This window comes from Choloepus didactylus, chromosome 18, assembly GCF_015220235.1.
Source record: "Choloepus didactylus isolate mChoDid1 chromosome 18, mChoDid1.pri, whole genome shotgun sequence".
NCBI lineage: Eukaryota > Metazoa > Chordata > Mammalia > Pilosa > Megalonychidae > Choloepus > Choloepus didactylus.
In genome coordinates, this window is record NC_051324.1 from 51,379,804 (window position 1) to 51,407,061 (window position 27,258).

Below are 27,258 nucleotides of genomic sequence, written 5' to 3' on the forward strand. Positions count from 1 at the left end.
CTGGTGAATTGGAGGGGCTGGCAGGGGCTGGACAGGTGCCTGTGTGAGAGAATAAGGCCTGTTGCACCCAAGGGGGGTTTCCTCTCAGTCATCCCCTCACCTCTCCTGGCCTCGTAAAGTTCTAAGTTGGACTCCTGCGAATGTGCATTTAAATATACCAACTCCTGTCCTCAAACACCCCTTCCTCCCAAACTCCCTCTTTGTCCTTGCCCAGCCCGAGCCCATGCAGGAGCCAGCCAGGGAGGGCATCAGGACACCGAGGCAACCCCTCCACCTCCCCAACCCACTCCCCTAAATGGACTCCAGCGGACTTGTGTGTGATTTTTATTTTCTTTGCTTTGGTCTCTACAAAACAACCAATAACCAAAAACAAAGCAACAATAATAAAACTCCTCCAGGACCTCCCCCCGTCCCCCCCATGCTGGTGGCAGGAGTGGGGGAGTTGAACCAGGAAGGGGAAAAGAAAGCCCCTCACCGCACACCAGAGGGGTCAGCCAAGGGCACTTCTAGGGTCAGCAGGGGCATCTGTGGGGGTGGCCCGGGGTGGGAGGAGCTGTCCCCGGAGCTCCCCCAGGAGGGGCCAAAGCCAACTTAGTGTCCTGGAGAGAGAGGCGGGCGGCCTCCTGGAGTGGGGACTCGCTCTCCACGTCCCCACCCCAGCTCCCCCGGACCCAGCTCCCCTGGGCGGTCCCTGAACCTTTTGAGAGAAGCTTTGGATCTGGGGGCTTTGGGCCTTGAATCCAGGACCTGCAGACCCAGAGGCTCATGGCAGTTGGTCAGGTAGAGTTTGGTGAGGAACCAAAGACCTTCAGGGCCCAGGCAGCTGGAGAGGGGCAGGTCTGGGGTTTGCTGGGCGGGAAACGAAAGTGGGCAGCTTGTGTCCTAAAGCTTCAGTGGCCGGGCCCCGGGGCGGAGAGGGCGGTGCTGGGCCCTGGCCTCTCAGAACGGAAAAGCAGAAGATCACCATCCCAAAAAGACCCTACAGAGGAGAACCTGGAGGCGTGGGGCTGGCGCCCTCCCTGGCTCAGGCACTTTTCTGTCTCCCTCCATCACCTGCACGGAGAGGCTCTCAGATGAGAAACGGCACCTGGGGTAGTGGAGCAGACACAGGGCAGAGGGGGGCTCAGCACTGCATCTCCCAGAAGCTCGTGCCACTCCTGCATCACCCCTCACCACCCCCTTCCCGAGAAGGGGCTGGGTCTCCGTCCCTAGAAAGAAGGGGCTGGAAGGAGCAGGACCCCACCCCAAGCAAAGATACACACATAAGGCAGAGGTCAGGGCTGCCGTGACTGGGGAAGCTCAGCTGAAGGGCCCCCACGCCCAGTGCCCCTCAGAAAGGTGTCCCGGATTCAGCAGAGAAGTGGGAGAGCTTCCATGACAGGACAGCAGGTGTGCGGAGGGGAGGGAAAGCACGGGCTGCAGGCATGGGGGCTGCCAGGCGGGAGAGCGCCCTACCAGGGTGGAGGTGGTTAAGCCAGCATGTGGTCTGCGGTGGGGTAGGGGGGCCTGAGGCCGTCGCTGTAGGTGTCGATGGGGTAGTCCCCTTCCATGTCCAGGGGCTCCAGGGGCACGTCGCTCGAGTACATGGGGCGGTAGGTGGCATCCATGTCTGCAGGGGAGAGGGGCTCAGTCCGGGGGTCTGAACAGCCCTCTGCCACCCCATCTCCCCCTGCGCACCTCAGTGGGCCTGACCTTCTCCCCCACCTCCCACATCATGGGACCCAGCCCTTGGCCCTGCCAACACCGCGTCTCTCCCTCCTTCACCACAGCTCAGCCCCGCTGGGCTCTCAGGGCCCCGAGGAGCCCCACACACACTCACCATCGCCATAGGGCTCATTGATGGGGATCATGCTCTGGGCCTGGAGGAGAACGACAGACACTGAGGAGGGGGGAACGGGCTCTGGGCTGCAAGGGGGTCGGGGGCCGAGAGGTGATTTGTAAATGGGGGCCAGGGGAAAGCAAAGATCCCCTGGAGGGACAGTGGATGCCCAAGTGGGGTCACTTTTGTCCTCAGGCCCCTCCCCAGGGCAGAGGATCCCACCATTCACGGAGCAGCCTGGGGAGTGGGGCGGAGAGGGCAGGGCTCAAGAACAGGGGCCGGGAGGGCAGGATTGCGGGAAGATGGCAGAGTGCGGAGCTCCAGGAGGCCGTCCTTCCACCAAGGCAATGAATGAACTGGCAGGAACTGTCTGAAGCAACTGTTCTGAAACTCTAGAATCTAATGGAACATTGTGCAGCATCCAGGGAAGAGCTGGAGGAAAAGGCTAATAAACCGTGGTAAATATCAGGGAATTTCACCCTCATACATTGTTGGTGGGAACGTGAAATAACCGCTGTGGAAAACAGTTTGGAGGTTCCTCAGAAAGTTAAACATAGAATTACCATATGACCCAGCAACTCTACTCCTAGGTAGATACCCAAAAGAATTGAAAGCAGGGATGCTGACAGATATTTGTACACCAATGTCCATCACAGAATTATCCACAATAGCCAAAAGGGGAAAGCAACCCAGTGTCTACCAACAGAGGAAAGGATAAACAAAATGTGGTCTGTCCATGCAATGGAGTATTATTCAGCCATAAAAGATGAAGTGCTGCCACATGCTACAACATGGATAAACCTTGAGGACATCAAGTTGAGTGAAATAAGCCAGACACAAAAGGATACACATTGCACGATTTCTCTTGAAAGAAAAACTTAGAAGGAGCAGATTCATAGACAGAGCAGAATAGTGGAAACCAGGAGTGGTGGGAGGGGAATGGGGAGTTATAGCTAAGTGAGTGTGAGTTTTGGTTTAGGATGATGAAAATAGTCTGGAAATAAGATAGTTGTGAAAGTTACACAGTGTTGTCAATGTACTTATTGTCAAAGAATTGTCCACTTAAAATGGTTAAAATGATTTTTATGTTATGTATATTTTACCACGATTAATTCTTTTTGAGGAGGGGCTGGGATGGGTGCAGGGAGCTGTCCCACCAGGAGCAGGGCCACCACTGGCCTATATTATATAGCACTTCTGTGCAAATTAAAACAAAATTGTCATTTTTCTGGATCAAAACAAGACATGTGGTTAAACCAATTATCTCCATCTGCTAGAAAACTGTCTACAATGATCCAATTATTAAAAAAAACCAATGACACTGAGGGTCTGGTAGGAGCCTCCCTAAACGTGTTGGCCTTGTGAATGCACAACATGCACAACCCTACGTGGCAGTCCTGCTCAGGATACTCACGGCCTCCCAGGCAGCGGGGTCATGCTTGAAGAGGGAGTTGGTGAGCTCCACAGACACGCGCTTACGGTAATCCGGGTTCTTGTCCTCAGAGATGCGGAACAGGACAGCAGCGGCGTAGGTGGCTGAGCAGAGAGGACAGGAAAGGCCACGTCAGGCACCTGCCACCGACCTGCTACTCCCTGGCCCGGTGGCGCAGCTCCTCACCAGTGCCCTCATTGCGGGAATGGAGCAGCTCCATCAGAGGGGCCGAGGCCCCCTCGGCATCGATGGCATCAGCCGCCTCCTTGTCCTGGGCCAGCTCACACAGCACCCCCGCAGCCACGCGCTGGATGTTCTCCACTGATGAGTACAGGAGCTGGGGAGGGGGGCGGGGGCCGAGGAGAGGTGGGTGAGGGGGACGCAGGCCAGAAGGCACAGCCCCTCGCCCGGCCCAGCCATCTCCTCCCCACTTCTCTGGATTTAACACCCGCTCATACCAGAAGCTGTGGAAAGCCCACGGAAAAGATAAAGAAACAGAAAAAAGAACCAGTCATAACCCACCACCCAGACACAGCCTCAGTTAACATGCCAGCATATTTCCGTTGCATCTTTGTCATAGTCCAGTTATTGCATATAAAATTTTGATCCCACTTATCTCACCTGACATAGTTGCATAAGGCCTTTTCCTATATTATCAAAAACTTTACCTAAAAATCTGACTGCTAAAAAACAAAACAAGAACTAACCAAATAGCTCATTTGACACCATTGAAGGTTGCTGTCGTTTAATGTCAAAAACAATAATTAAAGAGGAAAAAAAAATTTTTTAATTCCTCTTAAACATTTTTGTATCTATGGCCAAGTGTTATCATGCATAAATCTTTGCCCATATTTTAAATTATTTAAAAGTATTTCATGAGGAGAGTCCTGGACTTGAATTATGTGGTCAAAAGGTATGAACATTTTCAAGGCTCTTTGTATGTATTTCAAAATTGCCTGCCAGAAAGGTTAGACCAAATTTTCCTCCCCCCAGTGGTGTATGAGACTGCTGATTTCATCACATCTTTACCAGCACAGAGCACCCTTGTTTTTTCCCTTTGCCAATTCGCTAGTGGAAAATGGGCTCTCACTGGAGTTAAGTTTCATTTCTTTACTCCTGGGGCTGAACATTGTTTGTTTATGAATCACCTGGGAATAACCTATCTCCTTTGCCCATTTAACTACTAGAATCTTGAATAAAGGAGCTCTTTTATATGAAGGATAGTAAACCCTTGCCTGTTGGGATATTGCAAATATTTTCCTAATTTGCTACTTGCCTTTTAAGGCTTTTTAGGTTGTTTCTGACATACAGAAGGTTTTAACACTTACGTGGTTGAATCTCAAGATTTTTTTCCTTTGTGATTTCTTTCCCTGCTTTGAAGCTTGGACAGTCACTTTCCAAGAGGTTTGCAAAGTGGTCACTCCTGGTGTGAGCACTTCCCTCCCAACTTCTTTTTGCCCCTCTTGGTGCCTGGTGCAGCCCCCCAAACCCTTGGCAGGCTTGGCTCCCAACCTTCCCCCTACGCAGACAGTAGGGAGATGCAGGGGCTGGGGGCACCTCTCCTGCCCACCCACCTCAGACTCACCTGCACAAACAGGGGGATGGTGTTGAGTCGGAAGATCTCCATGCGGGTCATGGGATCCCGGGCGAGGATGTGCAGGGCTCCAGTGCAGCCCTCCACGATCTCCTCCATCTTCACGCCATCCTGCATCAGAGTAGACATCAGGTTCGGGGACAGGCCGTCCTTGGATAGGGCCACCCCTCACACCATGACACCCTGACAAACTTCACTGGTCCTTGGAGTTGGCATTCGCTACAGCTCCTCTCCCCACCCCCACATATCACCCATGTATACACACATGCACACACATACGCACCCAACGCACACCCACAAGCACACATGCACACACATCCACAAGCACACACAAGCACGCACATCCATGAGCACACACATGTACGCACATCCACAAGCACACACATGCATGCACATCCACAGCACATACATCCACAAGCACACGTGCATATACCTCCACACCCAACACAATCCACAAAACACGTGCACACGCTCACAACACACATGCACCAGGAGGATGCCCTGACTGCCCAGAAAGAGCTGTGGTGGGTGCCCCCAGCTCACTCACCGTGTACGGCTGCTGTGTGCCTGCAGCCACATGACGCTGGGCATCCTGGTGGGCCTTGACCAGCAGCTGGACGAGGCGGGGAATGACCGCAGCCTCCTGCAGTGGGGCATGGTTGGCTGGGCACAGGGCCAGGTTCCTGATCAGGCCGATGGTCGCCTGGCGAGAAAAGGGGCAGTGATCAGAGGCATTTCTCGGGCATCTGGAGGACCCCAGTTTCCCAGGATCAATCGTCTCCTCCCTTTCTTCGCCTCTTCCATGCCCCAGGCCCAACACAGATATGCCAGAAGGGCTCCAGAGAATGAGACCACACCAGCCCAGGCCCCTTATTGGCAGGATCTGTGGGTCCTTTTGTCTAACTCTAGTTGCCCCTGCTAAAGTGATATCCCATTCCAGAACATTCCACCAGCTCCCATGTCCTGACCCTCACTCTTGTCCCCTCTCTCTTAAATCACCCACAGACATGTGTGGTCCTGCTTTTCTGAGAGTTCCCAAACCCTGGTTACCAGGAAGTCCTGCTGCTTGGGATGATGTTCATGTAACAATCAACCCCCTATAAGGTTGCTCTGGGAAACAGTCCCCCCCCAGGGTCCCCCAACTCCTGGGAGCCTCTCTGGCCTCCCAGGGTCTTTCGGGGTCCTGCCAATCTAGGAGGGCAGGGATAAAAATCTCCACAGGAGAGATGAGGACATGCACACAGGGGCAGGTGACTTGCCCACATCACCTGGTCACCCGGCTGCCGGGTGGGGTGGGAGCTCTGCTCTCCTCACCTGCAGCCGGCGGCCTCTCTCCTCACAGCACACTCTGCCCCACCCTGGGCTGCAGCAGGGTCCAGAAGCCAAGGAGGGGGCCACACGCTGCTATGTTTTCTCACTATGGATTTTTTTTTTTTTTAATGGGCATAATCATTTAGGGTCATTCTGATCTGTATTGTCCAAATGATCTCAAGTTTGGCTGGTGGGTATGGATCCTGTGCAACTTTTGACAAGCTCCTTCATCAGTGGTAGCTGCCTCGCTCTCTGGCACCAGGCATCACGCTGCCTTTGGGCTCTTTTACTTGTTTCTACACAAGCACACACACACACCCTGTAAGTCTGTCCCTAGGCCCACCCACCACCTGGCTCCCCCTCATCCCCTGCCCCATGCGAGGGAAGGGGTGACATCAGTTCTCTCTCCAGGCAGCCTCCTGGGAAGAAGGCTTAACCCTTTGCACCCATGAGCCCCTATGACAGAGACTTAGTGTCCCCCAGAATCTACTCTTCCTTTGTCTTTTGGTGCCCCTCCTGAGTTTCAGCAGGACACACGGCCTGCAGGCTGGTGATGACATTTCCTAGCCTCCGTTACATCTCAGTGTGGCCAACAACCAAATTCTGGGACATGAGCTGAAGTGATGGGTACTACTCTCCGGTCGCTGCTAAGTGCCCCACCCCCCGCCACCTTTCCCCACGTCTCCGGGGCTGGAACACATGTGTGGGATGGTGAGACAACCATGCGTGTGAGGACAACCCTCTCATCTCAACCCTCTGGCATAAGACGTGTGTGCCACGGACCAGCAGCACTGCCTGGGAGCTTGTAGAAATGCAGAAGCTCAGGCCTAGATAAACTCTGAGAAGCTCTGCTCCACTATAGGATAGAAAGAATCCGGACCTCTGGAGCAGAGCCATCAAGGTCTAAACTGTGACATAACACAGAAATAAATGTCTGTCTTATTTGAGTCACTGTATGTTTGGTCCTCTTTGTCACAGCGGCTTCGCCTGGACTATACAGAACCCAGCCCTGACCGCGGAGAGGCCCGTCCCCTCGCCCAGCGCCCTCCCCCCGCAGCAGGTGGTACCTTGACCAGGGGCCACTGGTTGGGCTGGTTGAGCAGCTTGACGATGGCCGGGATGCCGTAGTTGAGGCGCACGGAGTTCTGGGCCATCTCGGCCTCCGGGTGGCGGCTGGTGAGGTGGCGCAGGGCGCAGACGGCAGGCTCCGTGATGTCGTCTTTGTCGCCGGCGCGCAGGATGGCGTGGATGAGTGCCTCCACGCCGCTGTTCTGCGTCACCAGCGTCTTGTTCTTGCTGTTGTTGCAGGTCAGGTTGGAGAGGGTGCCCGTGGCGCAGGTGAGGACGTTGACGTCGTCCACGCTCAGCTGGTTCACCAGGATCTTCAGCACGCCCTCCAGGCCCTCCTGGGGGATCCAGGTAAGCGGAGAGTGAGGGAGGCTCCCGGGGAGCCTTGGCCTTCCCGAATGCATCAGAGGGGAGCGAGAGGGCCTGCAGGGTCTCTAGCCCAGGCTCACTGCTGCTCGGCTGTGAGGGGGCATCAGCATCCTGGGGAGGCTCCCAGAGGTTGACGGTGTCGCCCACAGGCCCATAGCTAGAGGGCTGGAGCTGACCCCGGGCCTGGCTCCGTGCTCTTTCCTCCACCCCAGGATGCCTCTCTGCTGGAGTCTCAGCCCTAGGCATGGCCCTACACAGGCCAAGGGTGTCAGCAGGGGGAGGCCTCTAAGTCAGGGCCCTGGCGGAACCACTTTACCCGCCTCTTGCTCCCTTGCGCCTTCCCTGACACCCCTGTGGCCCCCAAGCCATACCCACCTTCAGGAAACATCCTTAACCCAAAGGTCTCCCCTCAACCAGGGAGAGTCACGTGGGCCTTGTGGTAGAACGGGAAGACCCCAGGCTTTGGGGACAGAGAGTGCTAGGTTCAAATCCCAGCTCTGCCTTTTAGTAGCTGCAACCACAGGCCAGTACTTAACTCCCTGAAGCTCGGTGCCTTCATCTAAACAAGGGGACCCCGCTCTACCTCCAGGGTTGTCAAGAGGATTAAATGAGAAAACGTCTACACGGGCCTGGCAGAGAGTTAGCATGTGGTAGGTGCTCAGTAAACAGTTAATTTGCTCACTGGGGCGGGAGGCTCCACAGAGTGATGATCTGGTTGGAAGTGGGGTCAGGACACTTGTCCCAAAGCTGTTATTTTCCTTAAGTTGTGTTTTTTGTCCCCAGCCCCCACCCCAAAGCTGGCCCTCAGTGCACGACTGCTCCCTGTGACAGGTTCCAGGTCAAGACCACTCCTCCTGCGCCACCTGAACCCCAGCTTCAAGACATCGGGCCCCTCTCTTTCCCCTTCCCTAATCCCTATTGGAGATTCACGCATTCAGCTAAAGGGGTGAGGGTCTTCAAGGCAGTTTGGGTCTTAGCAGGAGGGGGGAAGATTTAGAGGTCTCAGGCGTCCCATGGCACCTAAAGTCAGACCCCAGGCAGGAGGGAGGGCACGGTGAGAGGAGGATGAGGTGGCCGAAGCAGTCGGCCCCAGGTGCGAGTGTCTCTCTCACCTGCTTGGTGGCCACGTCCGAGAGGTTGCGCAGGGTCCAGAGGCAGTTCTGCACGAGGCGGGGACTGTTGCTCGTCAGGTGCTTGCCCAGGGCCTGCATCCCACCTGGGACAGGGGCAGGGGTCACGTCAGCCACAGGGGAGCTCGGCTGACCAGGCCCGGAGGCCAGGCAGGGCCCCCCTCACAGGCCGTCATGCTCACCAGCCTCCACGATGGCGGGCTTGTTGCTGGGACACACGGACAGCACCTTGAGCACGCGGCTAGTGGTCCAGAGCAGCTTCTCGTAGCTGTAGTTGCGCATGATCTGCACAAGGGCCTGAGGCCCTCCGTTTGCCAAGATGATCAGCTGTAGGGCACAGAGGGAGAAGGCGTGTTGAGACGGGCAGAGGACAAGATGGGGAATAAGGCAGGGGGAGGCGAGGCCTGCTGGCTGTTATTACCAAGCTCCAGCTAAAGCCTGAGGCGCTTTCATGCCTATTCAATGGAGACAAAATTTTGTAAACAGTATAATGCCCAAAGCTGGCAAGGCTGCGATGGAATTATATACCAGACCTTCCACCGATGGCACTGCAAATCAGTACAATCCTTTTGGAAAGCTATCTGGCAATCTGGATAAAAGGCTAGAAATGTTTTTAAAAACCCTTAGTCTCAACTGATGAAAATTTAGCCTAAACCCAGAATCCGCTCTTTGGGGAAAGCTTTATGCCCAAAGATGTTCACTACAGCATTGCTTAAAAAGATGGCAGCTCAGGGCAAAATAAAGGCCATGTCTCAGGAAAGACACTGGGGCCTCCACATAATGAAATGCTATTTGGCCATTATGGAGGATGCTTTGAGGACAATAAAGCAAACATTTTTAAAAACATATCATGTAGAGAACAGATACAAAGTTGCATGTTTGCTGTGACTACAACTCTGGAAAATTAAATCAGCAGAACAGCCCTGGGGGAAGTGTGTCGAAACGATGACAGCAGTGCATAAGGGGGATGAGGGAATTTTTCTATTTCCTTATCCTCAAAGTATTTAGTCACATGATAAAATACAGCTATCAACATATACATGCGTATTTAACCTAAACAGACTAAAGAGCGGCCTGACCCCGCAGAAGGATGGTAGGTGACTCGATGTCGGGCTCTGGGCCCTGGGCGGGGGGATCCTGGGGGACCCCACCTTGCTCTCCTGGTTGCCGTAGGCCAGGAGCTGCAGGCAGTCGGTGGTGATGGCCAGGAATTTGGGGTTGTTCTTGTTGAGCAGGGGCACCATCTTCTGCAGCCCGTCTGCCAGGCGCACCGCCATCTTGGCACCCTCCTGGTAGAGCAGCAGGTTGTGCAGGGTGGTGATGGCATAGAACAGGACCGACTCCACAGGGGAGCTAGGAGGGCAGGGCAGGGGGTGAGCGTGAGGGGGCCTGAGGTAAATGTGAACCTCAAATGGGTTCCCACCTCCCCCAGGAAGCTGCCCCAATGTCAACACCCCCATGGAAATAGCTCCTTTCTAAAATCCCGTCACCCCTTGAGCCCAGCCCTACTCCCGTGCCAGCAGCACCCAGCGCCTCTCCTCTCACCCCCTCCTCCCGCCTGCTTCTGGGACCCCAGCCCCATGCCAGGCGCACAGTAGGTCCTCTTAACTCCTGTCTCTACTGAGCCCACATGCCACAGACACTGCAAAGGGTTCAAGGGCGAGCAAGATCAAAGTCTCCACCCCAGGGAACTCCTAGCCTGGCGTGGGGTAACGAGAAAAGAGCCCATCAGCATCACGGCCAGGCTGGGAAAGATCAAGGTCATCAGGGACCTTCCACATACTGTTCCCTCTGCCTGCAATACTGTTCCCTCCATCCACACCGACCCAATTCTCCTCCTCCTCCATGCCCTGCCATTGGGGTGAATGGCTCCTGCTTCCGAGCCACCTCGGACGGGCCTCTGCCCTAGGCTGTATCGCCCGGTGAGAACCAACCTGCCATTTACATGCCCCTCTCCCCTGCTAAGCTGTGAGCACCTGGCACCTAGTAGTTGCTCAGTAAATGCGGTATGCAAGCCGGGGGTGGGGGAGAAGCCTGGGAGTGGGGGTAAGGAGGGGCTGGGTACCTGAGCATGCGGACCAGGGCGGGGATGCCGCCTGACTTGAAGATGGCGAGCAGCCCCTCGCGGTGATGGGAGAGGTTGTGCAGGATGCTGGTGGTGCAGCGGGCCGTGTCCAGGTCACTGGTGTTCTGCATGGTGCGCACGACGGCCGCCACCAGCTGCGGTGAGCCCATCAGGGCCCGCCGCGACGCCTCCTTCTTGGACAGCTGGTTCACAATCATGGCCGCCTTTGTCACCACCACCTGGAGAGGGACGGGCGGACATGAGCAGGTGGGCCAGGCCGGGCTGCCATACCCTCCAAGTATGACTCTCCTCGTGCTGATGGGGACTGGGCTGATGATCTGCCCCCCTACCCAGGGAACCCTGCCCTGCTCTGCCTCCACCCCGGCCAGGCCCCACACGGACCGGGTCCTCATCGTTGAGCAGCTTGGTGAGCTCAGGCAGGGCCCGGGTGGCCAGCTCGGCATCGTCCTGGTAGTTGATGAGATGCACAATGGCCGACTTGAGTAGCTGGGAGGGCTCGGCCAACCGCTGCAGGTTGGTGGGCTGCCCCTCCACCTGGGTGGTCAGCAGCAACGAGCTGTCCTCACCCGTCACGCCAAGACACATGGCCTCGCGCACCCGCTTGGCTCTGGCCGTCGTGGACATCTGGTAATCCAGGTCACCTGGGGGCCAATGGGGCAGAGACTGAGTCACAGGAGGTGGGCCGGGGGCCGCTGGGGTCCTCTGGGCTGCCAGCCCCCCAACCAAAGCCCCAGAGCACCACTCCCAGCTCTGCCTCTAACCAGTAACCTTGCGGAGGTCACCACAGTCTCAGTCACTTCATCTGTAAAATGGGGGCATCACCTGTTCTGCCACCACAGGGAATTCTTATGAGGAATAAACTGCTCTGAAAAGAAAGGATTCAGGTGCCTGGGGCACATCACTAGAAAACATTAGCAATCACTACTAGTAACAGGAATAGCTAACGTTTTTTGAGCACTTACAATATACCTGGCAGTGAATTATGTGCTTTTCTTATATTTTCTCATTTAATCCTTCCAACAATCCTACAAGGTAAGTATGATCATTATTTCCATTTGACAGATGGGAAAACTGAGTTCTAGAGAGACAATAAGAGCCCAAGCTGGGATCTGAACTTAGGCAGGCTGAGTCCAGAGCCCAAACGTCTACCTGTGCTCCTCCCTTCACTGTCAGGTAGACAACACCAGTGCCTTTTCAACCCTGAAATCTCATAGTTCTAATCATATCCTGCTCATACCCACAGGCAGCAACCCTCCCACCGTATGAGCAGAAACAGAGAGGCCCAGAGAGCACCCAGAGAATGCGCAGCTCAGAGCCTACACCAGGACAGAAAGCAGGAGGTGGGTTCTCAGCTCAGATCTCGGGGCCCTTCCAGCTTCCATCCCCTGGGTGCCCAAACAGGTACCCAGGCTGCCCAGGCAGCCCTGCCCTGGCCATGGTCCTAGGGCCCCCTGGGTAGAGAGAGGAAGAGTTTCTGCCCTCTAATTAGGCAGAAGGGAATAGCCATCCACATGGCTTTTCCACTCGGGTGCTGGCCGGAAAGAGACCCAGGGGTGCAGAGGCTGAGCTCTGTGTGCTCTAGCTGCCACATGCACCTGTAGTTTCCAGCCCCGCAGCTCACCCTGGCTGGAACATTCCGGGGCCTGCAGGCATCCGTGGACACTGGTCCTAGGACCCAGATAATCCACCCCCCAGAGAAGCAGGGGCTCCTTCCTACTCCGGGTTCATGAAAGAGGAATCTGCTTCCTCCCAGACAAGGGCCTCCTGAAGCTGCTGGGCCTCCTCCCTCAGGCTAGTTGGGTCTCTAAAAAGCATGAGCTGGGCCTCCTCCCTCAGGCTGAGTGGGGCCCCAAGAGCAGAAGCTGTGACTCAGACCAGGGGCCCCCTGTAGTCTGCCTCTTCCTCCCTGCCCTCCCTGCAGGGCCCATGGAATAGCCCCCAGGGTCCTGACCTTGGCCCTGGGGCACCCCCTGGGTGTAGGTGGTAGTCTTCTTGAGTGTGTACTGGCGCCCGCAGGCGTCCTCCTCCTCCATGATGCCCTTGCTGCTGACGGAGGGCACGCAGGTGTTGGCGCCCGACTGGATGCCTGAGTCATAGGTGTACGTCTGCTGCCACTCGGTCACCTTGATGGGCTGTTCGATCAGGTTCATCACCTCCATCGTGGCTGCTGGGGACACAGGGCAGGGGCAGGAAGTCAGCTGGCCCTGGGCCGTGCATCCTGACACCTGGCCCAGCTCCCTGCTCCGTCCTCCCATCCCCCGAGCTCCTCCCTGTGCCCACTCCAGCCCCTCTCCCCTATGCCCAGTCCCCACCCATCAACCCCACCCCTGCCGGGAGAAAAAGCAAAGAAGCCCAAGGGCCCCAGTGGGCTGCAGGGAGTGGGGATGCTGAGAGCACCAGGTCCAGGGAGGGGCTGCCCATGACGGGGGGCCCAGCGTGTGTGATTCCTGAGCTTGCATCACTGACCTGCAGCCCAGGGCAAAGGGAACCCCACGGGAGAGGGGGCAGGAAAGGACCAGATGCCCCGACACAGCCCTGGACTCCCTGAGCTCTCTTTCTGCCCACATCCAACACACCCAGGCACGGAAGTCACTCAGAGCCTCCGGCAGCTTCTGGACGCACCCCCACCCCACTGGGGCTCCCTGGGAAATACTGCGGAGGCGAGACAGGAGACCAGGGCACCCAGCCTTTGCACAGGGAACAGGGCGGGGCAGGGAAGCCATCAGACAAGTTTCTCCCTGGAGCCCAGGAGTCTCCTGAGAGCAGCCAGTAGCGCCCAGGGCCCCAGGCTCTCTCAGAGACTCACACCGCACTCTCGCTTTCCCAAAGCTGGGGAAGGATCACTGGGGGCCCCAAAGGCCCAGACCCTAAGGCTCCCCTCTTTCCAGCTTTCTGAGCCTTTCAGACAAGTTCAAATCTCAGCTACTTCCTACTGGGGCAATTCATCTTCCTGCTCTGAGCCTTAGTGTCCTCATCTGTAAAATGGGGTACCTCCCACCCTCCTTGCAGGTTGTTGCGAGGCCTGTATTTGCAAAGGGTCCAGCATGGTGCCTGGCCCATAGTAGGTGCTCAAGGGGATGGCCTGGTTATTTTTCTCTCCCCTGGAGATATTTTCTCTCCTCCTGGCCTCCTCAAACCCAGGCTAGGGATGTGGGGTGGAGCAGGCCTCTGGGATGGTCACTGCCATTCAGGAACCCCTCGCTCTCTCTGCAGAGACTTGGGGCACTTGAAGCCAATGATCGAGTGGGCCCTGTCTTGGGAATTGGCCTCCAGAAATGGGAGGGGAAGCCAGGGAAGCTGAGATCCAGTGGGGGCTGCCATGTGCCCAACCTTTCCCAAATGCCACCATCTCACAGGCAGGCTTCAAAGTACCCCCATTGAGAGATGCAGAAACGGAGGCTCTACCAGGTGAGGTGGCACAGCTGAGAAGTGGCAGAGCCGGGGCCAGGCGCCAGACGTGGGTGACACATCCCAGCATGGACTCCCAGTACCTCAAACCAGTTGTCCCACTCAACGTGGGGACCAGGGGAGAACCTGGGTGTGGTGGCTGGTGCAACCCAGCCCCACCCCGGGAACAAAATGCACCAAGGATATGTCCTCCCAGTGATGGCCCTGGTGCCACTCTCAAGGAGGATGACTAATGCTCCTTCAGCTCTCACTCCCTTTTATGGCAACGCTCGGCCCCTCCCCTGCCCGTGAGCACACCTGCAGGCTCCCTGGGGCCTCTCTCCTTTCCTCCCGCCACCCTGAGTGACTCAGAGTTTTGGGCTGACAAACAGAAACAGACCCAGAACACCAGACAGCACGCTCTGGGCCACCAGATGTGCCCAGCTGCTCCCCAGGCAGCTGCCAACTGTGGCTATTTCAGACAGAGCCCCCCCACCTCACCCCCCATCTCACCCCCCACCATGACAGTCCCTTCCTGGGCAGCAGAGATGGGGTTGGCCAAAGCAGGCACCCTGGGGCTTAAGGCAGTCAGATGCAGGAAAACACCGCCCAGTGCCCATCCTCCCTTCCCTGGATCCTTCCCCCGCCCCAAGGAGAGGTCCCCAGGGGGAATGCAGGAGAGCAGGGAAGGGCAAGCCCTTCGCAGGCACCACCCAGGAGGCCTGTCCACCCAGGAGGCCTGTCCACCCAGGCACCAGGAAAGGAAGGTGAAACCATCCCGGCACACGCAGACCCTTTAACTCGCTAAAAGCCACTTTGAGAGACGGGAAGTTGAGCCAGCACTGGGACACCCAGCCCAGGCACCCTGCTCAGGACAAATCGCTTGGTCAAAGCACCCCATCCCTACCAGAAAGGGGTTCTCCCCAGCAGAGTCAGCTGCCTGACCCTGGGGTCTCAGCCAAGCCACAAGGGACCAGAACCCCGGGTCGAATGGGATCGCCAAGGTCAAGGCTGGCCATGGGACAGGGGTTTCCTCAGCAGGAGGAGCTGGGGGACGGCCACCCAGGGCAAAGCGGAGACTACACAGAGGTCAGTGGAGATGGGGATGGGGGCCAGTTGTCTTTATTATGAAAGAGCTCTCAAGCTTCCCTCAAGGCAACCCTGGCAGGCATTTTCCTATTCTCAATTTCTGGATGAGGAAACAGAGGCTCCACATAGAGAAAACGGCAGCACTCGACTCAAATCCTACTCAAACGTCAGTCCACAGCAAGGCTGCTCCTCTAGTTTCCTAATAGTGGACCCAGGGAAAGAGGGACACCCTGGGGTCCCCGAGAGGGCCAGCGCCTCCTGCCGCAGAAGAGGGGATCGGGGGTGCCGGGAGCATGGCAAAAGGGACTGAGTAGAGCCGAGAGCCCTTCGTCATGGCGAAGGGGGGCTGACGAGGCCAAGGGGCCTCTGAGTTGAAAAGAACACTGGGCTGCGAATCGGGAGCCCTGCGTGCCAGCCCCGGCCCTGCCACAAGCTTGTGGGTGTCCTTGGGTGATTCCTTCCCCTCTCTGGGATTCATCTACAGAAAGGGTGGCCCAAATAGTCTTGAAGGAACATGGACATCTGAGACTGTAGGAGCAAGGAACCCGGGTTCCCGAGCCAGACAAAAGATGACAGTGGGCAAGACCAGAGCCAGACAGCAGTGCAGAGAGGATGCCCACTGGATCTCTTCCTGAGGAAAGGGCCATGGGGAGAGCTGTTTCTGCAGCAGGAAGGCTGGAAGTCAGACCTCAGGCAGGCCTGCCAACCAGCCTCACCTTCTTCCCACCTACTTCCCAGGAGAACAGGGAAAATTCTCCCTCGAGAAACAAAAGTGCTGGTTTTGCTGTTCACAGGGCCAAGAGGGCCACACCCTGTTTGATCCCATCTTTCTCCACCCTGGACCTGGAGTCAGACCTTCCACAAGGCCCCGGACAGAGCCAGGGTGGAAGTGGGCGCGACAGGCGCGGCCCTGCCCAGGCACCCTGGCCAGGGACGGGCAGAGGCCGAGACAGGGCGGTTTTCTGAGCTGAATGGGGGGCCTTTGTTTGGCAGCGTGCTCTATTGTGGCTCCACAGGAGGAAGAAGCCAGCTCAGAGATCAGAGGGTGGGGTTGGGGACAGGGACAGGAAGAGAGAAGGGACAGGAAGAAAGAAGGCCAGCCCCAGGGAGAGTTACGAAGGGCCTCCCCACCCCCAAATCTGGCCCACGCCGGGTAAAGGTCCATGATCAGGCAATGAGGCCATCCTGGGTGCAGCCCTGCCCTCCATTCCTGCCTCCTCCTCTGCACGGCCCACCCAGCAGGCTGGCACCAGGCCCCCCGAATCCAAGACTGGCTCAGCAGAGCCCGGCCCAGCTCTGATATCAAAAATATCCACCGGCCGGGGATAGTCAGTAACAGGGCAGAGCTGGGCTGCAGGCTGCTGAGTGTCAAAAAGACCCTGGGAACAGGGTCAGGAGTCTGCTGCCCAAGAGGCTTTGCGGAAAACAGGCTCAGGAATGTTGCATTTGGGATCTGGAAAAGCAGGGCAGGGCCGAGGACTCCCCAGAGGTTCCCAGGACCCAAGTGCAGACTCCAATCATGGACTCAGTGACAGAGGAAAGGAGCTGTGTGCAGGGGCTGGGGAAAGAGCACAGGATTTTGAGTCAGGAAAGGCAGCTCCATCCCGGCCCCACTGGCTCTGTGCCCTTGGCAAGTCATTCAATTTCCTTCAGCTTCGTTCTCCTCATCTGTAAGAGGCAGGCTCAGTGGTGACCAGGGAAGCCCTCTGTGCGGTTCTTCCATTAGAGAAGCAGAAAGCCAGCAGAGGGGGGCCAGTGGAGATGTGCCCGGCCGGGGGCTGACGGCCAGGCTGCTTTGGGGGACCCAGGACCCAGATGAAGAAGACCCAGGCTTCCTTTCCCAGACTCCTGGGATCAGGACTAGGAGGGGAGTGGCCTTCCAGCCCCTAGGCCAGAGCGCAGGGTGGAGGAGGGGGCGAGACAGGGTGTGTGTGTGTAAGGGGGCAGGGCTGGGAGGGAAGGGCCAGGTGGGGACACTGGGCCGCAGCCCCTCCCCAGGCACAGGTGCTGCCTCCTGCAGCCAGAGGCAGCCGGGCCAGTCAGGCAGGGACTCCCCCAAAGAGCAGCTGTCCCCAGGCAAGGCCAGAGGCTGGGCTCAGCCAGGGTCATCGGCCCCTGCCCCTTCCCACTCTGTCTCTGGCTCCAGCTGAGGTTGGCCAGCAGTCCCGGATCCCAGGCGGAAACAGGCTCTAGAAAAGCAGAGACAGACAAGCATGGCTGCTTCCCTTGAGAGCCTTGTCTCCCTCCCCACTCTGGCTGGGGCTTCCCAGCCAGGCCTCTTCCCTCAGAATGGCAGTGCCCAGAGGGAACCTCTTGCAGACTAGAGGTTCCTTAGGAGAGACGGTGCATCCCCCCCATCAGACTGGCCATTCCAAGAGGGCAGAGGCCAAAGCAGGAGTCGTGCCGGCCAAGCCCTGCCACCTGGGCTGCCCAGGCCGGAGAAGGCAGAGGACCAAAAAGCCCATCTCGAGCTTCCACAGGAAAACTCTCACTTCCAGTCTGGAGGGCAGCCCAAGCTGGCCCTGAGGACGAGCTGGGGGGTGGAGGCAGCTCAGGCTCGGGCTCCGGCTGACCCAGCTGCTGTTTGTTTTCCTCCTGGACTCCTTCCCAAAGCAAACAAACCCGGGTGGGAAAACGAAGGGGATTTGTGGACAGGAAAAGGCCCCGGCCAAGTGGCTCAACCTCGGGACTTCTGGGCTCCCCTGGAGAGGGCTCCAGCTGGAGCTCCATTCCCTGCCGGTGACCCTCTGTGGGCAAAATCCCAAACCGGCAGATCCCAAACCGGCAGCTCCCAAACTGGAACTCCGGGGAATGGAAAAACACTTTACGCAGCCTCACGAACAGCAGCAAAGGGCTGACTTGTGTCGGGGACATAACTGAATACACACATACCCTGTGCCCGCTGCCCCCCGACCAGGACCCGTCCAGTGGGCAGCAGGGACCATTTCCTGCCCCCTCCTGCAAGAGCAGGGAAGGCCTGGCGGGTTATTTTTACCAGTTCCCTGCACAGTATATGCTGGAAAAAACGAGGATTTGGGTAAAGGTTTAGTTAAAATTTGTTATCATATACACAGCATGAGCTCATTGAAGCTAAAAACCAAAAGGATGTTAAGAAAAGGGACGGGCAAAAAAATGTTAGTGGTGGTTGCCTCTGCGAAGTGGGATCACGGGTGATTTTTTCTTTTTTTCTTAAACCTTTCCAATTTTTTTTTTTTTTTTTTTTTTTACAATAATCAGATACTACTTTTTTAACCACGGGGGAGAGGGAGTTATGTGACCCAGCCTCCTCCTCAAACCCAAATAAGCACCGTATTGATGGCCCAGTCCCTGCCCGAATTCTCCACTTCTTCCTGGGTAACCAGAGACTCCAGAATCCTCTGTCTGCATAATGGGGAGAGAAATGGGGACAGGGCCACAGCAGGATGTGTTAACCCACATTTTCGGCGTCGCAGGTCACAGAAAGCTGAGCTTCCTGCCCTGAGGGCCCCCAAAGCTGAGATGCCAGAAGGCTGAGAAAAGGCGAGTAGTCAGATAGACTTTTTTCAGGCTTGGCCAAGGGAGTTGCTGGAAAATGGGGCAGTACCTGCCGCCTGGATTTCCACCAGATCCTACCATGACCCTGGGAGAGGTTTCATGGTGTCACTCGCAGGGACACAAACCCAACGACCTGCCCTGGCCACAGAGCTCCTTCTCTTTGCAGGGGTCAGTGGGCCAGCCTGGTCATGGATCCCTGCCCCTCCATCTGTAAAGTCTCTCCTCTCCCCAAAGACGCAAGACTAAGAGCTTCCCCCAGGGACCCCTCAGACTCGCCCCACAGGGTAGTGATTCCCAACTGCCCTTCTTCCCAGGGCAGGACGGCCCCCCTCCAGCTCACTCGATGGGGCCCTGTTCATCCTCTCCAAAGAGAGTCAACCCAGAGTCTCCGTCTCTCCCTCTCTTCCTCTTCAACTCAAGATCTCAACTTTGACAGACAGGAAGTTGTTCCTCCTGTCTAACCTCCACTCCCTCCATCTCCTCAGTGGGGATGGAAAACTGCAAGCCCATCACCCCCTCTTCAGCAATCAGCCAGGGCAGAGTTCCTTCCCTTTCCTTCTCTGCCACTGGCCCTCAGCTTTCCCTTCTCCAGGATCCAGTACCCCCATGCCTGGGGTCTCCTCCTGACCTCAAGGAATCCAGCATCCCAGGGCTGAAAGGCTTAGCAGCCAGGCTGCCCCACCACATATAGGGTTCCCCAGACCCCAATTCCCAGGCCTGTTCTGATGTCAGGTGCCCAGTTGGCAGAGGTGCCAGGCACAGGCAGGTCTGAGAGGATGGTCTGATGCCAGCCCCTCCCTCGAGAGCCAGGACAGCACCCTGGTCCCCACCCCCATCACAGGAAAGACCTCCTACAGCTGAAAACCTCTATTCCTGGGCCCCTAGGTTTCCCAGGCTCCAAAGCAGAGGACAGCCAGCTCCCCGCCCAAGAACAGCCTGGCAGCTCCGACTGGTATAACCCAGCAGGACATTAACCCAGGGCTAAATCTGACTCTCATTTCTCTCCATGCCCTAGGAAGCAGGCCCCCCTTTATTTTGGCCCAAGCCCAGCCCCCACTTCCTATAGAGGGACAGGCCCAGAACAGCCCCGGTTCCTCCCAGCTGGAGGCAGGACAGGCAGGATGCAGCAGCAGCCTGGACCCCTGCCAAGCCCCCCACCCTCCCAGCCCCCCAGCCTTGGGAAAATAGCCCCCATCCACCAAGAACTAAAAACCAAGCCACAGGGGAGGTTTCGGAGGGCTTGAGGCTGGGAAATGAGTCACTCCCACCGAACAAACCTGCTCCTACCTTCGCCACCCACACATACTTTTCTGGGCCCTTCTGAATTCTCTTTTCCTCAATCTCCCAGGCAGAGTTTCTCAAAAAGGGGCAGCCAGGGACTGTATAACATAGTGAACCTTCTACAGGGTGAAAATGTTCTAGAATTGATTGTGGTGATGTATGCACAATTCTGTGAATATACTAGAAGGCAGTGATTGTACACTTTAAATGAATTGTATGGTGTGAACTGATTGCAATAAAACTGTGTTAAAAAGGTGGGGTGGGGGTGGGGGGGTGGGGGGTGGATAGCAGGAATGTTGTTCTCAGAGCTGTAGCAGGGAGTTAGGGCAGGAGGAGCAATGGGCTTAGAGGCAGCTGGAGGACCCAAATGCCAGTCCTGGCCCTGCTTGGGTCTTGCTGTGCAACCTTGGGCAAGTTACTTAACTTCCCTGAGTTTCTGTTTCCTCATCTGTAGAATGGGGATAATGATACCTTCTGCTTCTAAGGATTGTTGTAAGGATTAAGTGAGGATGGTTAATGAAAGTACTTGGTAGCTATAAAGTCTTCCCTTATTTTTTAAGTTCCCATTTATCAAGTACTTACTGGGCAGGTAGGTATTATTTTTCTCCTTTTGTCAAGGAGCTCACTGAGGCTCAGAGAGGTGAAGCAACTTGACCAAGGCCACCCAAGTAATGAGTGAAGAGCTGGGATTCAAGCCCAGCTCAGGCCAAGCTTGGGTATTGCCCCAGTATAATGGCTTTCCCAGGGAAAGACCAGTCATCTCCCCTCCCAAGTCACTCCCAGGACCTGCAGAGACCCTCCCCTCTTCTGTACTCCCCTCCGCGGGCCTCCAGCAAGGACCGCAGGCCCCCAGCCCCAGCCCGACCTCCTGGATTCCTACACGACCTCCTGGATTCCTACACGCGGCATTCTCAAAGCTTGGCAGCCCAAACAGGGTTCCCGAGATTGGAGCTGGGGTGGGAATGGTGGGGTGGGGGGAGTAGAGAGGGTTCATGTCACCCAAGCTGGGGCTTGATCTAGCAAGAAATGACTAATCCGATCCTGCGTTTTTTTTTTCCCCTCTCCCTGCCCTGATATCCTCCTTCTCCCCTCCAGCAAGTAGCCAGTTTTCACAAGCACTTCCTAGCAATACCTTCTCAGTATTATCTATCTCAGTATTCATCACAGCCCCAAACCAGATTAGCTAAACTAATCATTTAGCCAATGTAATTGCAATGCCTTCCCTTCCTCCACCAAGTCACGGAGAGGAGTGAAAACAGGTCATTTCTGCCCAAACTCCAGGCCCCTGTGGCTCCCAGAGGTGCACTCCCCCACTAGTAGAAGGCCTGGGGTTCCCTCCCCAGCTTCGGGCTAAGCACAGGACTGAGCCCCAGGGGAAGGGGCGGGGCCGAGTTACTGGTTTGAGGCCCCCTTCTCCAACCCTCCCACCCACCCACAACCAGGAAAGAAGCGGTGAGGTCCCCTCCAATCCCCCCTTCGACCCAGGACCGAGGGAGAAGATGGCTTTTACATATCCTCCCACCCGCTCCCCCCCTCAGGAGGCTGGACTCCAATTCCCTGCAAAAAAAGCCACATCTCGGATTTTCAGAAACCAGTGTCGAAAGGCTGGTTGAGATCCCCAACTTCAGCACAGGAGGAGGGGGTGTTCCTCAGGAAATAGGGGAGGGGAGGCTGAAGGCGATGCTGCCTGAGAGAACCTAGTTGAAGAAACCTTCCCTCCAAAAGCTTTCCTCCTGTCCCACTTTCACCATCAACATCTCTCAGGAAAGTGGGGTGGATGGGAAAAGGACTGCAAACGCTTCCAGAAGGAATGACTTTTATGATTCGGAAATCAAGCCCCATTGCTCCACAAGCTCTTCTGCCTCAATTACTAGCCACCTAAAGAGCATGGGGGGTGGGTGGAGAAAGAAAAGACAAGAACAGTCCCTGCACATTCCCAGTCTGGGCCAGCCCTACCCCACCCCCATTCCTGGGATGGGGGGCCCAGAGCTTGGGAGCCAAAGCCTCCTCAGAGGGGGTGTGGTGGTCCCTGGAGGCAGGAAGAGAAGGAAGAAGCTGCTTCCCCTTTTGGCCCACAGCCCCCACCCCAGCCTCCACCTCAGGCCCCTGGGGCCCAGCAAACAGGATGGAGGCCTGGCGGGAGAGAACAGCGTCAGGACACAGGGGTTGGCCCTGGTCCAGCCTGGGGCCAGCTGGGGGAGGGGCTCTGTCCACTGCAAGAAGGACCCCCACCCCCCACCCCACCGAAGCCTGGGGTAGTGCTGGTCAAGGAGGCAGGAAAACCCCAGAGAAAGCTGTCATGAATACTTCTCCCTGGGAAGTTTGCTTTGGGTGGTTTTTCCAATAATAAGAGGTTAGAGAAAGATAGTCCTGTTTCCATATCAACGCTCGGGAAGTCACAGCTACCAGAAACTGAGCCAGGTGACCCCTCTGGCCTGATTCCCAAACAGCGACCCCTCAGCCCAGACCCCAGGGCGAGCCACGGGTGCAAACACCAGCTGGGCGCAGAGCCGGGCCCTGCACGAGCCCCACGTTCTCCCCTGGGGGGAGCCATAGCCCGGCACCCACCAGAGCGGAAGCAGGCGTTCCAGGTACAGTATCGACCAGGCTTCGGGAGTTGGAGGACAGGGCCTCTGGGCTCCTTGCGCTCACCTGCTCGGCAGGTGGGGACCGCGTCGCTGAGAAAATATGCGTTCGGCCCCCACAGCTGGGCAAGCCGGGAGCAGACAATAGGGCCCCACCCAGGCCTGGGGGAAGAAGGAGGGAGGGAAAGCGAGGATGACGCGTGGGGTGGGGTGAGGGTGGCCCCAAAGAGACCAGCGGCAGCAAGTTTCCCAAACAGTCAATTTCCAACTGCAGAGTGAGTGCGCCCTGGGACTCAGGCGGAGCTGGGCAAAGTCTTCTCCGCAGGCCCGGAGAGAGAGGCAGGGGCTCGGCGTCAGGAGAGCTCCGCGGCCCCCAGCGAGGGCGTGACCCGGGAGGCACCTGCCCTGCTCCCTCCCCGCCCTTCTCACGTCTCCCTTTCCGCAGACCACGTTCGGACCAAACCTCGCGCCCCTTTCGCCGCCGCGCCCAGGTCCCAGCGCGCCCCCTGCCGCAGGTGCAGGGTGGCGACCCCCTGCCGCCCTCCCTCACCTGCCCTGAGTCGGCTGGGAGCGGCCTCCGGGTCCCTAGCCGCCGCTTCTCTCTCCCCAGTGATACCTGCCCCCGAGTGTCCGCACCTGCGTGTGAAACCTGGCCGGGCCGGGTCGGGGACGGGCCGGGATCGGGGCCGGCGCGGGAAGCTGAGCTCGGCGCGCTCGGGCGGCGGCTGCTCCGGACTCTGGCCAAGGCAGCAACTCAGTAACCGAACAAAAGGCGAAGGGACCTGACAGCCAAGCCACGCCTCTCGCCCCTTGAAGCTCCGCCCCCGAGGGAGACGCCCACCCGCTGAAGCGAGTTAACTGGCTGTCTCGCCTGACTGTCCCATCGCGGGGCGGAGCCTCGCGCCCAGTTTTCTACCACGGCCGCCTCTGTTTATCCTCTTGCCATTGGCCCCAGGGACTGCCAGTCGGCTCTGGGGACTGACTCCAACTTGAGGTCCCATCCTAACTCCGCACCTACTGGCTAATAAGAGGTTACTTCCTCCTGATTGAGCAAGGTCTTGTCAGCAAGAGTAAGGAAAGACCAATGGGAGAAATGGGGTGTGTCTTGCCCCACCCTAGCTCTGAGCAGGTAAGACTCATTACTCTCCCCCTACCTGTCCAACAGGTGAGTCAGGAGGCACCACGGGAAAGGACAGACGCCTTCAGTGGCCAGCCAACTCAGCGTCAAGCATGATGCTTCTTTGGGCTTATTCACCCTTGTTCCAAAGTAGTAATAACGTATTTGTATTAAATTTCTTAGAATTTTTTGATGGGTTGGGATTTTCCCCCCAAAGATGGCATGCTCATAGGATTTAGAATTAGAAGGCCTGGGTTTGGGTTCTGCCACTTATTAGCTATATGATCTCTAAGATAGGTACACTAAATATATCCATCTCACTGGAGTGTGTGGAGGTTAAATGAAGTAAGGTTTGTGATGGCACTTGGAGAACTGCAAAATGTTAGAGTTGAAATTAGCTATATTTTTGTTTTTTTAATTCTCATGACAATTCTAAAAAATTGTTGGGACAGCAAAACTATCTTCATCTTAAAGATGAGGAAACCGAGGTTCAGAGAGGTCACAAAACTAGAAAGTGGCACATTTGAAGCTAGAAGAGAAGCACTTTCTTCTAATTCCAAGGACCACCAAACCACAGATTCTCCTGGTGGAATGATAGTATAGATGTGAAATGTCAAAGTAGTGGGGGAGGGTTGGTTGGGGAAGAGGCAAAAAGAAATACTTGGGGAGAGACAGAGGAGCAATAATTTAGGACAAAGATAGACAAAGTACTAATGCAAAGAGACTTTGGTGAGTTTGGAAGAAATCGGGCAGCAGATCAAAAGGGAATCAAGCCCTGGTATAAAAGAAATGGAGGCAGCAGGCCCTTCAGTAATGGGAGAACCTGGGTTAAAGATCAGAAAGAACTTCCCAAATGGCATTTTAAAAAAGACAAGAGTACTTCCTTTTTGTTGTTGATGAAATGAATGCCCACTGGTGGTGTACAGTGTGTCGAGGATCCGACAGGGAAATTCATTCATTCATTCAATACACAGGCATTGAGCACTCACTGTATGCTAGGCACTGGGTTAGACCCTAGTAACACAGGTAATCAACATGATCCCAACCCTCAGAGAGCTCACAGACGGATAAGCATAAATAGGTCATCTAACCCAATCTGTGGGTGGGAGGTAGGAGTGGGGAAGTGGTTATTCAGGAAGGGGCCCCCCTTGAAAAAAAGCTTGATAGCCCAGAAGCTAGCACACAGGATGGGGCTGGGTGAAGGTATGCCACCAGCTTCCTTGGCCACTTTCCCCACTGGAGAAAGGAATGGCAGCTCCCTTCTGGAGCTCGTGCCCTATAAGAAGTCTTCCTGGAGGGGGTCGGGGAGACATCAACATCCCTGGACCCGTTGCCATTTCATATGCCAGGGCCACTGCTCTCTGCCTTGCTTCCCACCACACTCCCTTCCAGCTTATCTCAGCATCTTTAACCCAACCTCCCCCCACCCCACCCACCTGCTTGCCACCCTGCTACAGGGTGCAGCGAGCAGCCCCCAAGTGGAGAGGAAAAGTGCTCAGGAGCCTAAGCTGCATCTACTGCTGGGGCTTCACCGCCTCCCACTTCCACCTTCCACATCCCCTTCCCCTGCCTCCATTCTCTACCACCCCCCCAACCGCAGGTGTCTCCCCACACCAAACACCTGTGCACACACTTCCCGCAAGCCTGGCTTAACTCTCCTCTTTCTCCTGACTTCAGCATACAGGCCAGGTGGGGCTGGATGGCTGCAGAAGGGTGGAGAAGACTGAGTGGGGTGGAGGGGCAGAAATAAGGCTTTGGGATGAAGCTGTGTGTGTGTGTGTGTACCTCCCCAGCAATGCTCTGGGTCTCTCACCCTGGAACATGCAGCCACATGCCAGTCCCAAAGCTAAGCACACAGGTTGGGACTGGGTAGAAACAACGCAGCAGCAGCGGGAAGACTGAAAAAAAAAGCTGTCAAACACTTCCAGATCAGGAGATTTTCTGCACATTTATTAAGCACCTACTGTATGCTTGCCAGAGAGGAAGGACAAAGAAAAGAATCAGAAAAAATGTCTTTAAGTTGAATCAGCTCTCTGTAGAGGATGTGATCGTGTAGGGATGGAGTAGAGAGGCAGGAGAAGGTGGAAGGTGAGAGCCTAGGGGTAGGGATGGGGGTCACTGTAGCTAAGGCCTCCTCTGGAACCTGAACTTGATGGAAAGGCCCCCACAGTCATCTTCTCCAGTCTCCTGCTCCAAAGCCTTTAAAGGCAGGGATTTCATTTTTGACAAATTTCCAGGAAAGGAGATCCCCCAGCCTCCCTTATAGTAAAAGCCCTTGTCTCTTTATTCTAACAGTGCTAAGTTCCTTCTGATGTCTATCCTCAATTCACATCCCTGCAGTTTAAACTCATTTCTCTCACCCAGAACTCAGTGGAAGCAGAGACCTTAGGCCACCCAGAACCCACATGGTTAACTGGACCTTGCAGCTAGCTTTCTGGGGCCTCCAAGAAGGAAAGGACACCAAGGTGGACCGATCAGAGCTGCCCAGAGACAGAAGTGACTGGCAACGTGGGGCCTGATGGATGAGGGGCCAATGGGAGGGAGGAGAACTAGCAGGGGAGGAGAGGGCATTTCTCTTAGGGAAGGTGTCCAAGACGGCCAGCCAGCATCAGGGCAGCCGGGAGTGCTTGCCCTCCCACCTCCCAGCTTAGCAGCTTATCTCACTTCCCCTCCTCCTCCAGGAGGCCACTAGCCCATATAAGGAGGTGGGAGAGTTTCTGTTGTCTGTTCAAACACAGCCCTTTCTCTCCCGGACCCCTTCCCCAGATAGAGGCAGGCAGAGACAGAGATGTACTCCTCGGTGCAGATCCCAGTACAGGCACACCAGCCCTGTCAGTTTTCTCTCCCCAGCACACACACACACACCCTTCTTCCCTCCTCTTCAGCTGAAGGTGGCCTAAGGGAGAGCCGCCTCTATAAAGGGGGTTCAGGGGGAACAGATGAGTTGCCCAAACTTCAGGCTGATAATCGTACCTTTTAATCACAAAGTAGCCCCTGCCCTGGCATTGCAACAGCAGGAAAAGAGAACAGACAACTAGAAAGTCTTCCTAGTGCAACACACTCTCAGCCCCGGGGCAGAAACATCCTCAGACCTGGGGAGGAGGCTCCTGTCCTGGGTCCTCCTGCCCTTTGGAAGGTCCTTCTGGGGTTGCTCCCCACCACATTGGGCCAAGGGGATGGGCCTGCACCGACTGCACACCTCTCCCCTTCCAGAACACTCCAAGTACCCGGAACTCTGCAATTCCTTGCCCAGCACTGACCCTGCTTGCAGGGCCTGCAGGTCTCTCTCTGGAGAACTAAACAGACGGGCACGACAGCTGGTCTGTGCACCCTTAGGCCAGAGGAGTGACAAGGGGCAGTTATGGTGGTGGGGTGGCGAGGGGGTGTGGGCAGGGCATGGACATGTAAGGCGGGGCATTTTCATGCATGTGCTAGAGGCCCTTCCTGGTGCTGGCA

The 27,258-nt window shown here is 56.3% G+C and overlaps 1 protein-coding gene across 2 annotated transcripts; it reads right to left on the reverse strand.

The window, feature by feature from the left end:
* Window positions 1–324: 324 nt before the first annotated feature.
* LOC119513459 (junction plakoglobin) lies at window positions 325–23,448 on the reverse strand. Of its 2 annotated transcripts, none has more exons than XM_037808674.1 (15): window positions 23,322–23,448; window positions 12,761–12,976; window positions 11,191–11,450; window positions 10,789–11,027; window positions 9,875–10,076; window positions 8,906–9,050; window positions 8,706–8,809; window positions 7,224–7,562; window positions 5,393–5,548; window positions 4,837–4,956; window positions 3,438–3,588; window positions 3,234–3,355; window positions 1,820–1,859; window positions 1,456–1,609; window positions 325–1,087 (listed from the first exon to the last, which is right to left on the reverse strand). In XM_037808674.1, exons 2-14 carry the CDS (start codon window positions 12,966–12,968, stop codon window positions 1,470–1,472), a joined length of 2,226 nt encoding a protein of 741 aa, XP_037664602.1. In that variant the 5' UTR covers window positions 12,969–12,976; window positions 23,322–23,448; the 3' UTR covers window positions 325–1,087; window positions 1,456–1,469. The 2 variants fall into 2 exon arrangements, with proteins under 2 accessions (XP_037664602.1, XP_037664603.1); XM_037808675.1 differs by having other exon boundaries at window positions 12,761–12,973; window positions 23,322–23,436.
* Window positions 23,449–27,258: the final 3,810 nt, after the last annotated feature.